The sequence below is a fragment of the Tenebrio molitor genome, chromosome 3 (assembly GCF_963966145.1).
Source record: "Tenebrio molitor chromosome 3, icTenMoli1.1, whole genome shotgun sequence".
Classification (NCBI taxonomy): Eukaryota; Metazoa; Arthropoda; class Insecta; order Coleoptera; family Tenebrionidae; genus Tenebrio; species Tenebrio molitor.
Genome location: NC_091048.1, coordinates 24,086,092 through 24,098,833, shown reverse-complemented (window position 1 = coordinate 24,098,833; position 12,742 = coordinate 24,086,092). Strand labels below are relative to the sequence as shown.

The window sequence follows — 12,742 nt, the reverse complement described above, 5'->3', positions numbered from 1 at the left end:
GATAGTCGGGCGCCGTGATTGTTGTTGGGGTCGTAGTCGTTGGGAAAAAATTAATCAGTTCCTCCGATTCGCTCCGGAATTAATTTATGACTTGGAAACTTAATTAAAAGGAAACTCGAAACACAATTTCGCAGTAATCAGCTTTTCATCGATCAAATCAGTCGGACCAGATTGAAGTCTCTTCTTTCGTTTCCAGATGACCGCACCCCGCTTTCCCGTAGTGTTAAAAATCGGTCACGCCCACGGCGGCCTGGGCAAAGTGAAAGTGGACAACATCAACGATTTCCAAGACATGGCCAGCGTCGTAGCCGTCGCCAACACCTACTGCACGGTCGAACCCTACGTCGACTCCAAGTACGACATCCACGTCCAGAAGATCGGCACCAACTACAAGGCCTTCATGCGCAAATCCATCTCCGGCTGCTGGAAGACCAACACCGGCTCAGCGATGCTGGAGCAGATCTCGATGCCGGAACGGTACCGCGCCTGGATCGACGAGGTCTCCGACCTGTTCGGGGGCCTGGACATCTGCGCCCTGGAAGTGGTGGTCGGCAAGGACGGCAGGGAATTTATAATCGAGGTGAACGACAGCGCTCTCACCTTGCTGGGCGACTCCCAGGAGGAGGACAGGCGGCACATCGCCGACCTGGTGGCGGCGAGGATGCAGGCCATCTGCAGACCCAGGAGTCCGGTCAGCGAGGAGCCGGTGCCGCCACCGGTCGGACCGAGGGGGATTTTGGGCAGCTTGACGAGTTTGACGCACTCGGAGACGCCGCCACCGAGCGCCTCCGACCATCCCTCGCTCTCCAGCGTCGGCAGGAGGGACAGTCAAGGTGAGGTCGAGGACAGTTCTGGGTAAAAGGTTCATTAGCCGGTTCCAGTTTTTTTATTCTTGTAATAGTCATGACCTAAACAAAAAAAATAGTGTTAGCTTGGAGCTTTAATAAGTTTTCTTCTGCTTTTTAAATTAGGGAAACTCCTCAAAATACAATTGATAATGGTAAATCTTGCAAAAAACATTGAGCAGGAAACTCCATTAAAATGTTTTTATTCCTATATCAGATTTCATCCCATCTAGAAGAAAACAAATATTACCTAACCAACTTTACTGAAATACACCACTTGTTTGTTTAAAAATATAGCACAATTAATTATCGATTTCTGAAGTATAAAATTTGTTTTATTATAAGTTGGTTATCTTTATCAAAGTTCCTTTTTCTTCGAATTACCAACAGATCTAATTACAAACAAATGTAATTAATTAATTCAATATAAGCCGGCCAGTTAATTTACATATACAGGCTGTCCCAAAAGTACCGCCTTTACTTGAAAGTATGTCATTTAGTGATGTGGTGGAAAAATATTTTTTTTAATCCTGACCCTCCATTTAGGAAATATACGCAATTTTAAAATATAAAAAAGGCAACGCTGTAACCTGAGAATTACCTCTCCCTAGAAATACGTAATAGCATTGTATTATTGAATACCCAGGCAACCATTTTGATGAATTTGAGAGGTAACACAACAATCAACAAACACTATTTTATTAAAATAAATGTTCAAAATTTTTCCCATTTGCGTCTAAACATGCGTTGGCTCTTTTAACGATGTTGCCGTGAACGCGCTCAAGCATTGCAGGAGTCACCGTAGAAGTAGATATTGCATTTTTTACACTATTTTTCAGTACTCCATAACACTTCTAGATGACGCACTTTCAAGGAAAGGCGGTACTTTTGGGACACCTGTAGATAAAAGAAATTATCTGAAAACCAATAGCTGGGAATATGGAGATTGTTTTCAATATTCAGGCTTCTTGGCAAAAAAGTAATTTTCCTCCAGACCTCCCGGAGCAACTGTAGGGATTCCAAAAATGAATTTCTAAATTAATTTTCATTTTCCTTCACCGAGCGTCTCCAAACATGTCTAATAAATTATGTCGATGGAAATAAAATATGGATTTGAAAAAACAATTTTCAATGTTCCAATTGATTTAGTTTTGTCAGAAATACCTCCAATTTTATGTTTTCAACTTAAACAGAAAATAAAAAATAATTTTTAAATATAATTCGCAATTGAGCAGTGTCAGCATTAAAATAGTGTCTATTGGAAATAACGAGCGTTCAAAAAAAATCAAGGTCAAGCTGGAAATACTTTTCTCTCTTTCTTACAAACACAGATTGACTTTTTAGATAGTATATTTTCACATTTCCTTCAGACACATGATCATCATTTCATTGGAAATGTATTTCCCCCAAAGAAATAATTCACACCACAGCTTGTTAAATGACATTTGACATGGGTGGTTTACGCTAACTGAAACAAAAGTCACTTGACCACACATTTTTTTGAACGCCCTGTAGGTACTTTGAACTAGATAAGAGACATTCTGGTTTGAAAACCGCCATTAACATAAAATCTTCCCCAATACACTGCGCAGATAATACGAACGTGCTTCTCATTTATTGTTCTTAACGTAAAAAGTGTTGATTGACCAATAAAGAATTCTTTAACAACGAATCTTGATTTATTGGCAACAAAGTATGTAGAATTCTTCTATTGTTTTTTTGCTTAAGAATTAGCCGACCAGTTGTCCAATAAAGTTCATCTTTCTTTAAACATAAATAAAATCAAAATATGTATGAGCAAAAATAAAATACTGCACAAGAAGTCCACAAGGATTTGAGTGAATCTGCAGCTTATGTCGGAGATTTTAAACTTGGATTACCACCTCGAAACTTTCATCACCTCATCAAGGACAGTTGCAGCCCATTTTTTTTGTAATTCTGATGGTACATATCGTGCGTTCATTTAAATTTATCCTCAAAGACTCGATTGTGAACGCACTGTACGGATAAAGGATCACAGATCAGCTGTTTAAATCTACGCTTTTATACACGAGTGGTACGTTCTCACTCGACTCTCCAACGCCAACTTTGAGGATAAATTTAAATTAACGCACGTTATTTAATTGACAGTACCACGTAGGCAGAATGCAATTAGGGAGTGTTACACTAAATTAATTTACAAAGCACTCAATGCTATCAAAGAAAAAAGAGGAGGAAATTAAGACGAGGTGTGATGTTCCCTCGGGACAACGTTTCAGCTTACGAGGGCTGCATTTCAAATACTGTTGTCATTCCCCAAATTAAAAATGATCTTCATGGGTCTCTGGGATGATGAAGCAGCGATGATAGAGGTAAGCAAGAGACTTGAGATACGAACGAAAGATTTTTTTGGAAGAGCATCAAGGAGCTTCAGTATCATGAATATCGTATTTTTAGTGTCTTAAGGGATCATGTTGAGAAGTAAAATTCTCAGAGTTGTTCTAATCTCTTACTTCTTACTTTTTACTTTAATAATTTATGATTCTTACTTAGTTGGTAATAAAATAATTCAGAAGGCCAAGTTTTTGGATATGGAAATACTGTCAGTTAAGGTTAAGCTTAGTCTTCACGAGAGAGAACTGTGAAGTTATTTAGGATTAAGATTAATACGAGATTCTGTCTGAGTAGATTCCACCAATACAATTAAAGAAATATGGGAACCGAAATCGAGAGAAGTTATACGAAACCTAATGAAATTTTTCTAGCTTGGTGACTACTCATTTTTTGTTATTTCTTATTTCTCTGGCACAAAAGACTAAAACTGCGCTTCTGTTTAATTGATGAACATAGAGAATGTCAAGTGAAAAGCACGATTCCCATCAAAAATAAATTCATAGTTTTTATTTTTAAATTCATAGTTTTCATTTTATTCAACAATGTAAACACCAATTTAGTATAGGAAAAAAACTTCATATAAATTATTAAACAAATTCAACGACAAAAACCGCAAAAAAATAAAATAGTACAAAACATGGCAGCAATAAAGCGTTCAGTTATATTTTGTTCAATAAAAATGCTGAATGGTCACTTTTTAATTAAAATTAAGCCATTATAAAATAGATATGGTGGTAAAATATCGTATTTGGCACAGTAAAAATTTGTATTTCCATCTACGTAAATGACAGTTTACAGGCATTTGTGGTAACTAAGTAAATGAGTAGTTACGGGTAGACCCCTGTAAAATTTTACAGGCTCGTTGAAGAGACCTGTAATATTTTACGATGCTTTACGATATTGGGGCCATAATTTTGAATGTTTAGAATAAAACTTTGACAATTTTTTTTGATTGACATTTTTTTGAGATTGGCCCTAATTAAGTAGGCAAAATTTTTAATTTGTGACAGTAGCGGGTAATTTCAAAATGACCTTGACGACTAAGATTTAATGCTCGCGACTGTACCTACCGGATGACTGTTAATGATTGAAATTATTTTTGTTCGGTTGGCAACACATTTACGATTTTACGTTGCTACCCTTGATGTTCAATTCAAATGTGACAGTTCAAAAGTTAAAACACACTGACCGGCAAAAAAAGTGGGACACCAAGAAAAATAATATTATACTAAAATCATTATTACAAAATTAAGTAAAAATGATGTCATTACTTGTATTCTGTTCTTAAAAATATACCACCTAACAAAGATGTCATTTGAAAGGCTTCAATTAACACATTAACAACAGAAAATAAAAATACAATTATAAAAAATAAATAAACAAGGAACATGAACGCCTCTACTTAATTCAATATTTGGTATTCCCGCCTCTTGCCCTTATTACAGCTTCTAGCCTTCGTGGCATTGACTCGATTAAGTGCTGAATTTCTTCTTGAGGCGTATTATCCCATTCTTCTTGCACGACTCTTCGAAGCTCTTGAAGAGACACCAGCTCACCACGCCGCGCTCTAACCTGTTTACCGACAACGTCCCATAGATGCTCAATGGGGTTTAAGTCGGGACTACGTGCTGGCCAGTTCATTGTATCAATTCCTACATCATGAATATAATCTGTTACAATTCGAGCAGTGGGCGAGCATTGTCGTGCATGAAAATGAAACCATCGCCTGCTAACTGGGCAAAACCCACGACATGGTCTTGTAGGACCTCCTCTATATATCTATGGGCTGTTAATGTGCCTCTTTCAATAAAAACCAACTGTGTACGGGCTTCCCAAGAAAAACCTCCCCATACCATAATTGATCTTCCATTAAAACTGAGCCTTTCAGAAAAATTGCAAGGTGCATAGCGTTCTCCTGGTCTTCTCCAAACTCTCGCCCGTCCATCTGGAGATCGGAGAGCAAATCTCGACTCATCGCTAAAGAGTACCGACTTCCATTGCTCTAAATTCCAATTTAAGTGTTTCTGTGCAAAAAGTCCTTTCATTCACGTTGACCTCATACCCTTTCCAGTTGATTTCTTATCTTAACTGCCGTCATATGCCGATTTCTCAAACTAAGCATCGTAATGTATCGATTATCACGAGCGCTTGTACTTCTTCTACGTCCTGATCCAGGTCTTCTGGTGTACCCTCCAGTCTGACGAAAACGAAGTACGGCTCTATGGACACTGGATCGTGCAAAACCAAGAGAATTCGCAGCTTCGCGAATGCTGAAGCCCACGTGGACTAGAGCTATAGCTCTTGCAGAATCTTCTTGCGATAATGGCATTTCAATGACAAAATGAAAACTTGAATAACAAATTTGTGAAAATTTCATGACAACAATGTCAGAAATGCTTTTTTTTAGGTTGAAGAAAATAAACGCCATCTGAGATTTTAATAGATTTAAGAAAAACTCAAAAATTGAAAGGTAAAACCCAGTAAATCAAAAGAAAATTGTGGAGAATAGGAAATAAAACAAAAATAAACTTTTGGGATAAAAAAAATAACGTACCGTCGATGGACAAATAAAACTGGGACAAAAATGACAGTCACATAAGTCAAAATTTACAAATTTGCATCGTTTAATTACGGCTTTATCACAAATAGGTTAAGTTTAGTATGACATATTATATAGAGACTGACAAATATATTGACAATTCAATGGTCTGATTTACATTGATTAAATTTTAAGTGTCCCAGTTTTATTTGTCCACCGACCGTACATACTTAAATATAAATGAATTTTTTTAATGTCCCACTTTTTTTGCCGGTCAGTGTAAATCAAATTGTCATTGTCACGATTTATTAATTTGCAAAAATGTTACCCAAAAAAGCGAATCAACAGACAACTAGGCGTACCAATTATTCGAATCAATCATTTAAAACCACGCGGTATGTCACAAGTGTTCGATTTGTACTATTCCGGACATGGAATTTTGGCCACAACTGACATTTATATTCAATTTCATATAAATGTGCATCTAAGCAAGCCATGAAAATCTGATTTTCTGTTGGTAGTAAAGCCAAAGCTAGTGACTTTGACTTTCAAAGTTGTTTGCTCTGCGCGAACCCGATTTGACTAATTTTTCATTTTTTGTCCATTTTAACATTGCTGATTTCAAAAGCAATGTTACGTCTTTTTACTAATTAAATTAAAGTAATTCTTATTTGTTTTTATCTTTGTATTTTTACCAAGTAAAGATTTATTGGACATGACCTTCATAAATGTGACTTTTGTAATGTAACTAAATTAAAGGTGCTTTTACAAATGCACAGCTCACTTGATGAACATTTATATGAAATCAATTATAACTGACAAATATGTGTGAACTGGCCTTGACACTAATGATTGGTTTATATCATTTTTTTTTAGAAATGTCAAAAAAATGTTGGCCAAGATTCCGTGTCTGGAATAGTACTATTGCGGGCAAAAAAAGTGGGACATCAACGTCATTGTCTTGACTTTTAATGTGAAATTACCCTTACCTGATTCTAACCCTACTTTGAATTGATTGACGTTGTCATTAAGTATTGTAGGTTGTAGGGAATGATTGTACTCGTAAGTAAGCACGTAGTGAATATTTATTTAATGCAAAGTCCCAATCAAAATCTACCTTTATCAAAAGAAGAGGGCATTTGGAAAAGGCAAATAGGAGTATAAAATAAATTTTTAAACTGTCAGTTAGAACAGTGTCAAATTCAAAATGACAATAAAGCTTGAACTACATCGAATTTTTCAAAACCGACAGAAATTTGTCCCATTTTTTATGCTCCCAATAGTACATACATACAGTCGCGGACAAAAAAAAAGTAGTACAAGTCTTATTAAGAAATTTAGCCAAAATTGAGTTGAGTAAACCGGGGTTACTAAATATAATAAATAAACAAATATTTTCATAGTAACCATAGAAAGGGCAAGCAAATTTACATTAGCGAAAAAAACTTGTCCTATACTTTTTTTGTCCGTGACTGTATTAACAGGAATCACCATGCTATTTATTTACAATTTCATTAATTGAATTTATTGAACTACGTACTCGTATCATGGTTGTTAAACAAATAGGATCACTTTTTTAATCACATTTAACTCATTATCAAATGAATTCAGGAACTTTGGATTAAATTTTCAGTTGGTACATTTTATTTCTAAAGCGAAAATAATTTTATTAGAATTTTTTTGCCCCAGGACTCCCTACTCATCCCAATTATCGTTCTCTTTTGTTGTATTTCAAAAACACTCTGCATAAAAAGGATTAATCTTCACTTTTATAAATCTCTTAATTCATTATAAAGCCTGTGTAGCATTGTGTAGAAAGCCCGCCTTTGTAGACGACAATGTGGAACCTTAATTGATTGGGGTGTTGTGGAAAAGTCTTCTGTGGTTTTCTTAAAAAAGTACAATACCTTTCCGCAAAGTATTCCTTTTCATGTCATTTTGATGTTCGATAAATCATTATTGATCAAGTAAAAAAGCGTTGTGAAAAACATCTTTCATGATAAAGAACTCTACACGATTTTTAGTTGTTTAGTGTCGTTGCACTTTCTAGTATAAGTAATTGATGTCAACCTGATCTAATTCCTACCTACTATCCTTCACTTTAAAAAAATCACGTTATATACATTTTACTCTTGAAGGTTGTAACAGACAATATCAAGTAATTTAAGTCTACCAAATAAATTTTAAATATGTAATATTACTTTAAACTGTAGAAATATACATTTCAAGTCATTGTCAGTAGGTAGTTAATACTTAGGGAAATAAAAGTACGTTATTCCAAGTAATTGTTTTTAAATTTACATAAACTGAGTGTTGTTATTTCAAGGTTAAATTTAAAATAAAAATATGCATGTCAAAATTCTATCAACTTTAATATAGGTCAGAACGCATAAAATTGCAATATAGTATCTCCTGCTCAAATGATAAAAAGAGTATTGATGCAAAAGCCAAGAAAAACACCCCGAAAGTAAATATCATGAATTTCAGCTTTACTGCTCAGCGTCTCCCGTTGTTATTAAAACAAATATTTGAAGTTATAAGTTTTGTCTGCCAGCTTGAAAAAATAGAAGTTGGAAGGCTAATCATTTAATCAATTCCGGTTTTTTTAGTCCAAGGCCGCTAATTATAAACGCATAAGTCTAACAAGGGTTGTTCGCTGAGTAGTTTACGGTAAAGAAAAGTATAATTACATAAAAAATCACAGGTTTTAGGAAACAAAGTTTTAATGTAGGTATCAGAAAGTTTTGGAAAAGTTGTTTGCAAGGGTCCTATCCACGATAAGTAACTTGAAATGTGCTGTCACCATCATACAAGTTCAAGATTGTTCCATCGATGCCTCGTTCTTTTACAGAAACTGAGACCACCATGACCAAAATAAAAGACTACTGAAGTATCAAATTCTCATTTTCTCTGACTTGTATTGTTTTTACCTGACACTCTAGACTCACTAGAAAGACAAGCTTAAAAGTTTCTGGTTGTAGTTTCGCAGACCAGCACGGTGAGCAGCAGCGGTCCCAGCACCGGCCGCCTTCCGGACCCTCCACCCAGACCCTTCCAACGCCAAGGTAGTCAACAGCAAGCCACAACCGAAGACACCGAAGACACGATGAAGAACTTGAGGAAGACGTTCGCTGGTATCTTCGGCGACATGTAATTTCGTTACGATGCGACTGTTTGCTTTTGGATCGGCAAAAACAGACAGATCAAAGCAATATACCTGCATTAAAGGTGTGTTACTCCACTGCCTAGGGCCAGGTACTCGTGGGGAGTACCTTTTGTTATGTTTAGCCTAGTTGTTAACTTGGATGTATAAGTTACTCAGTGTACTCGTTATTAGGCGTTTTGTTATTTGGGATAGAGTGAGATATTTAAGGGGCTAATTGAACACATCCTCTCTCCCTGTTCTGTAGTACTTTTACCAATTGTAAAATGACAATATTATTGTAATCCTGCTCCAGCACTCCTGTCTGTAACCGTTTCGTCAACTTATTGTTAGATTGTGGGTTGTTCATCGATTGTTAGAGCAACGAATGTTTGTAATAACGTTTTCAGAGAATTGTTACGGTCGCAATAGTCCGAAAATTCTACAAACGCACAACACCCACCATCCCGTCGATCACACATCGCGCAACATCTGTCTAAAAGTGCTTTGACGTACGTCACTCAATTCACTCCTGACTCCTGACCGGCACTGTTCAATGTGAGTTTTTAATACGCAGAACCCGCTGTGCCTTTGTAGAATTTTTAGTTTAGAGCAAAGCGATTCTCCAGGGTTTTGCCTTTCGAATCGGGACAGTGAAGTTGCGCGCACTGGCCCGATCAACCGCATACGACGTACATTGTAATAATTAGATTTTACATGATCTGTAGACTAGCGTAAGTAGTGCGACGTTGTCTCCGTTATCACGTTTGTTAGGCCTCGTCGACATTTTTTAATATCTGTAGCTGGCTACGATGTTTTCAGATTACTATCATTGATATCGTGCGTTATAATAATAATTAATGAGAGTTTGCATTCAATATAATCCATATCAGAATTGTTTGTAAGTTTCGCTCAGTGTTGACTTGCATATCCACTATATGTGTGTGTTTTTTTGGAGACAACAACTCGAGGTTGTGTAGTAGCTCAGCTTATAATAAATACGTTCGGGCATATTGTATAGTGTTATATCGATGGAAATACAATAAATAAGTAAACAATTGCAAACTCTTCATTTGCCCAAGGAGAAGCCTCCGAATTATGCAAAAGGCGCGGTGGATTTGAATGGATGATTCACTGTAGCGCAGGTGTGCTCACAGTTTAATAGCAATAGTTTCAAAGCTATTCTGTCGCTTTTTCAATCATCTGAATCACTTTGACGTCACTGTGAAGATCATCGTGATTGTCATTTGTTCAAATGAGGTCACCGCTCAAGACCCAGACAGCGTGGCTGCTTATTTTAGAAGTTACAGAAGCATACGTGGAAGTTCGTCAGTCTCGAATCGGGCGAATTTGGGGGACGGAATCGTGATTCAGACTTGTTTTTTAGTTTTCCCAATTCTTCAATTGATGCCGTCAGATATGAACAATATTCTCTCTTTGTTGAAATACAAAACTCTCTGTTTTATTTGAAAGCGAAAGGCATGTTTATCTTTCCTTATTGCTCGATATTACTCCCCTCCTACGTACAAACAATTTGTTTTTGTTTTTGGAGTCAATGTGTTTACACGAAGTAATTAAAACAGAGTAAACAAGAACTTTTGTGTTCGGGTGTAAAATGTGTCTCTGGTAATTGTAATTATAGTACTGATAAAAATAAAATAAACTGGCAAATGTGAACTGTTTTCCTTCATTTGGTAACTAATTAGAAATAAAAACTAACTGGGAATTAGTCTCTCTCCCTCTCTATTAAGTAAAATTTAATCCACACTATTCAACAAACCAAAATTTATTGATTCAGTTTGGTAAATGTCATTTTATTAGGTTTATGACATTTGTCAAGAGCGGGAAATTCAAATGTAGTATTTAGACTACTATAGTCTGTCTCAATTCTAAATTTCCACCAACACTGCATTCTACGTTAGAAATACAGCCGGCAACCCTGTTTGGTGAAAAATGCGTCATCTTGTATTTGTGAGGTTATCATTCTCTGTCTGACAATTTCCGTTTTTACAACTCAAGATGTTAAAATATTAGAATTTTGTCCTTGCCGAAAAAAGATCTACTTTTTCATAAATTTGTCTATTACTTAAATCGGGCGCCAACCTTTTTATGTCTTTGAAACCTTTACTTTAAATTAATTATGTTGCCAACTTTGGTTATAACAATCCCCAATTTAGAAATATTTTTATTTTACCAACATAATTCAACAGGTGGTGGAAATTTAGAATTGAGACAAACTATATCATGTGTTCAAATGGGCTGAGTAGGCGCTGAAAAAAGAAAACCATTTGGAACAGTGCAAAATTTGAATTTCCCGCCGTTTGACACGAATGACATTTGTTTATGTTTAATTGGCATATGATTGCTTATTTCCAGCAAAGGGTGCCCTTAGATATTTGCTTCGAGAATAGGAATCGTTAGTTATTCTATTTTTAATGTAAAACATTACAAAGAAAGAGAAAAACAGAAATATGTTTTGTTTATAAATTTTAGGTTAGCTCTCGGCATGCTCTAATTACAACTGTCCATTTACATTTTAAAAAAGCAAAACAATTGACGGTTTCCAAATACTAACAATTAAAGTAGGTAGTTAGGTACATATTTTGCATTAAGCTATATTAGGTACATTCATTAAAAAATTAAAAAAAAAACAAAATGTGATTTTAATACGTAATATTTTTACAATTTCATTTTTAATCTACTATAGATGTATTGTTAGGCATCAGCGTAGCGAAAGAAAATAAAATGGCGACATTGCTCTTCTCTACTTTATAAGCGAATAGAAAAAATTGTTTGTGTTGGATTAAGTTCTAAATCTGTGGGTTTCATCTGTCTAGCCTGTGTGGCAATTCTAAAAAAGTTTTATTTATATCTGCACTTCAAACAAAAAATCCGTTTGGCTTAAAATTGAGAACAGATTTCGTAAACAAGAGGAAAACAGATTGTTTAGCAGACAGAAATGGTCAAAGTTTCTTGGGAAATCTTACTCTGGCGAAAAAGAAACAGTAAAACAATCTCCAATATTAAACTCAAATAAGCAAACACTAATGGAGATGTGGGAATCACAAGGACGCCACGTGATTGGAAATTACTAATATAAATTGGAAAATCAAACAGTTTGGTGTGTTAATTGGGTTGCAATGTAACTCATTTGGTCATTTGAAATGCACTAGTTAACTTTGTGTTTGTATTTGTTCTATCACTAAGCAATTTGAAGTGACTGAAGAAAAGTATCATTGCAGACGAGAAGTTAAATTGTCTGTGCAAAGACTGTCAGAATGCAGTCTGTGTACTGTTCACAAACAGTGCTCTTTGCAATAATGCAATAATTTAATACAATTTTGTGTGTTGGAAAAAATTTCAATTGCTCCATTATTTGCCAAGTCCTCTGTACTAGAGATTAAAACGTGTTTTCGCTGCTTGATTGAGTAGTGTGGTAGATGATCAAGATCCAAGCGCAAGCACTAACTAAGAGAAAGTTGCTTCAATTTTCCAACAATAAATGGAAAGACAATAGTATATTTTACAACAAGATTTATAAACGGCACTTTAGTCATGAGTTTTATTAGGCACGAGCGGAGCGAGTGTTTAATTAACGAGTGTCTAGAGAAGTTTGCATACTATACTTTTTCTACGACCAAATAAACAAAACAAATAAAACAAGTATTATATTATTATTAAACGTTAATTTAAACATAAAATTCGAAACTGATACTCGAACTGACAATAACTAATTTGTTTTTGACTGTCACATGATTTTTACGATTAAAATAGCTGGAGCTAACTTTAGCACGTGATTAAAAAGTCCGTTGCTAACTTCACCTCGTCACCAAAGCCCACAAA

The 12,742-nt window shown here is 35.5% G+C and overlaps 2 protein-coding genes across 3 annotated transcripts in view; both read left to right on the top strand.

Moving 5' to 3' along the window:
- Syn (synapsin) overlaps positions 1-9,964 on the top strand; it is a 56,056-nt gene extending 46,092 nt beyond the window's left edge. Inside the window, exons 6-7 of the mRNA XM_069042388.1 lie at positions 197-833; positions 8,739-9,964. Of these exons, the coding sequence (XP_068898489.1) occupies positions 197-833; positions 8,739-8,911 (810 nt within the window). The 3' untranslated portion in view covers positions 8,912-9,964. The remainder of the gene's footprint in view (positions 1-196; positions 834-8,738) is intronic.
- LOC138127063 (TBC1 domain family member 30) overlaps positions 9,356-12,742 on the top strand; it is a 24,986-nt gene continuing 21,599 nt past the window's right edge. For both annotated transcript variants that reach the window (XM_069042923.1, XM_069042921.1), the window contains exon 1: positions 9,356-9,457. The gene's annotated coding sequence lies outside the window, so the exon portion shown is untranslated. The remainder of the gene's footprint in view (positions 9,458-12,742) is intronic.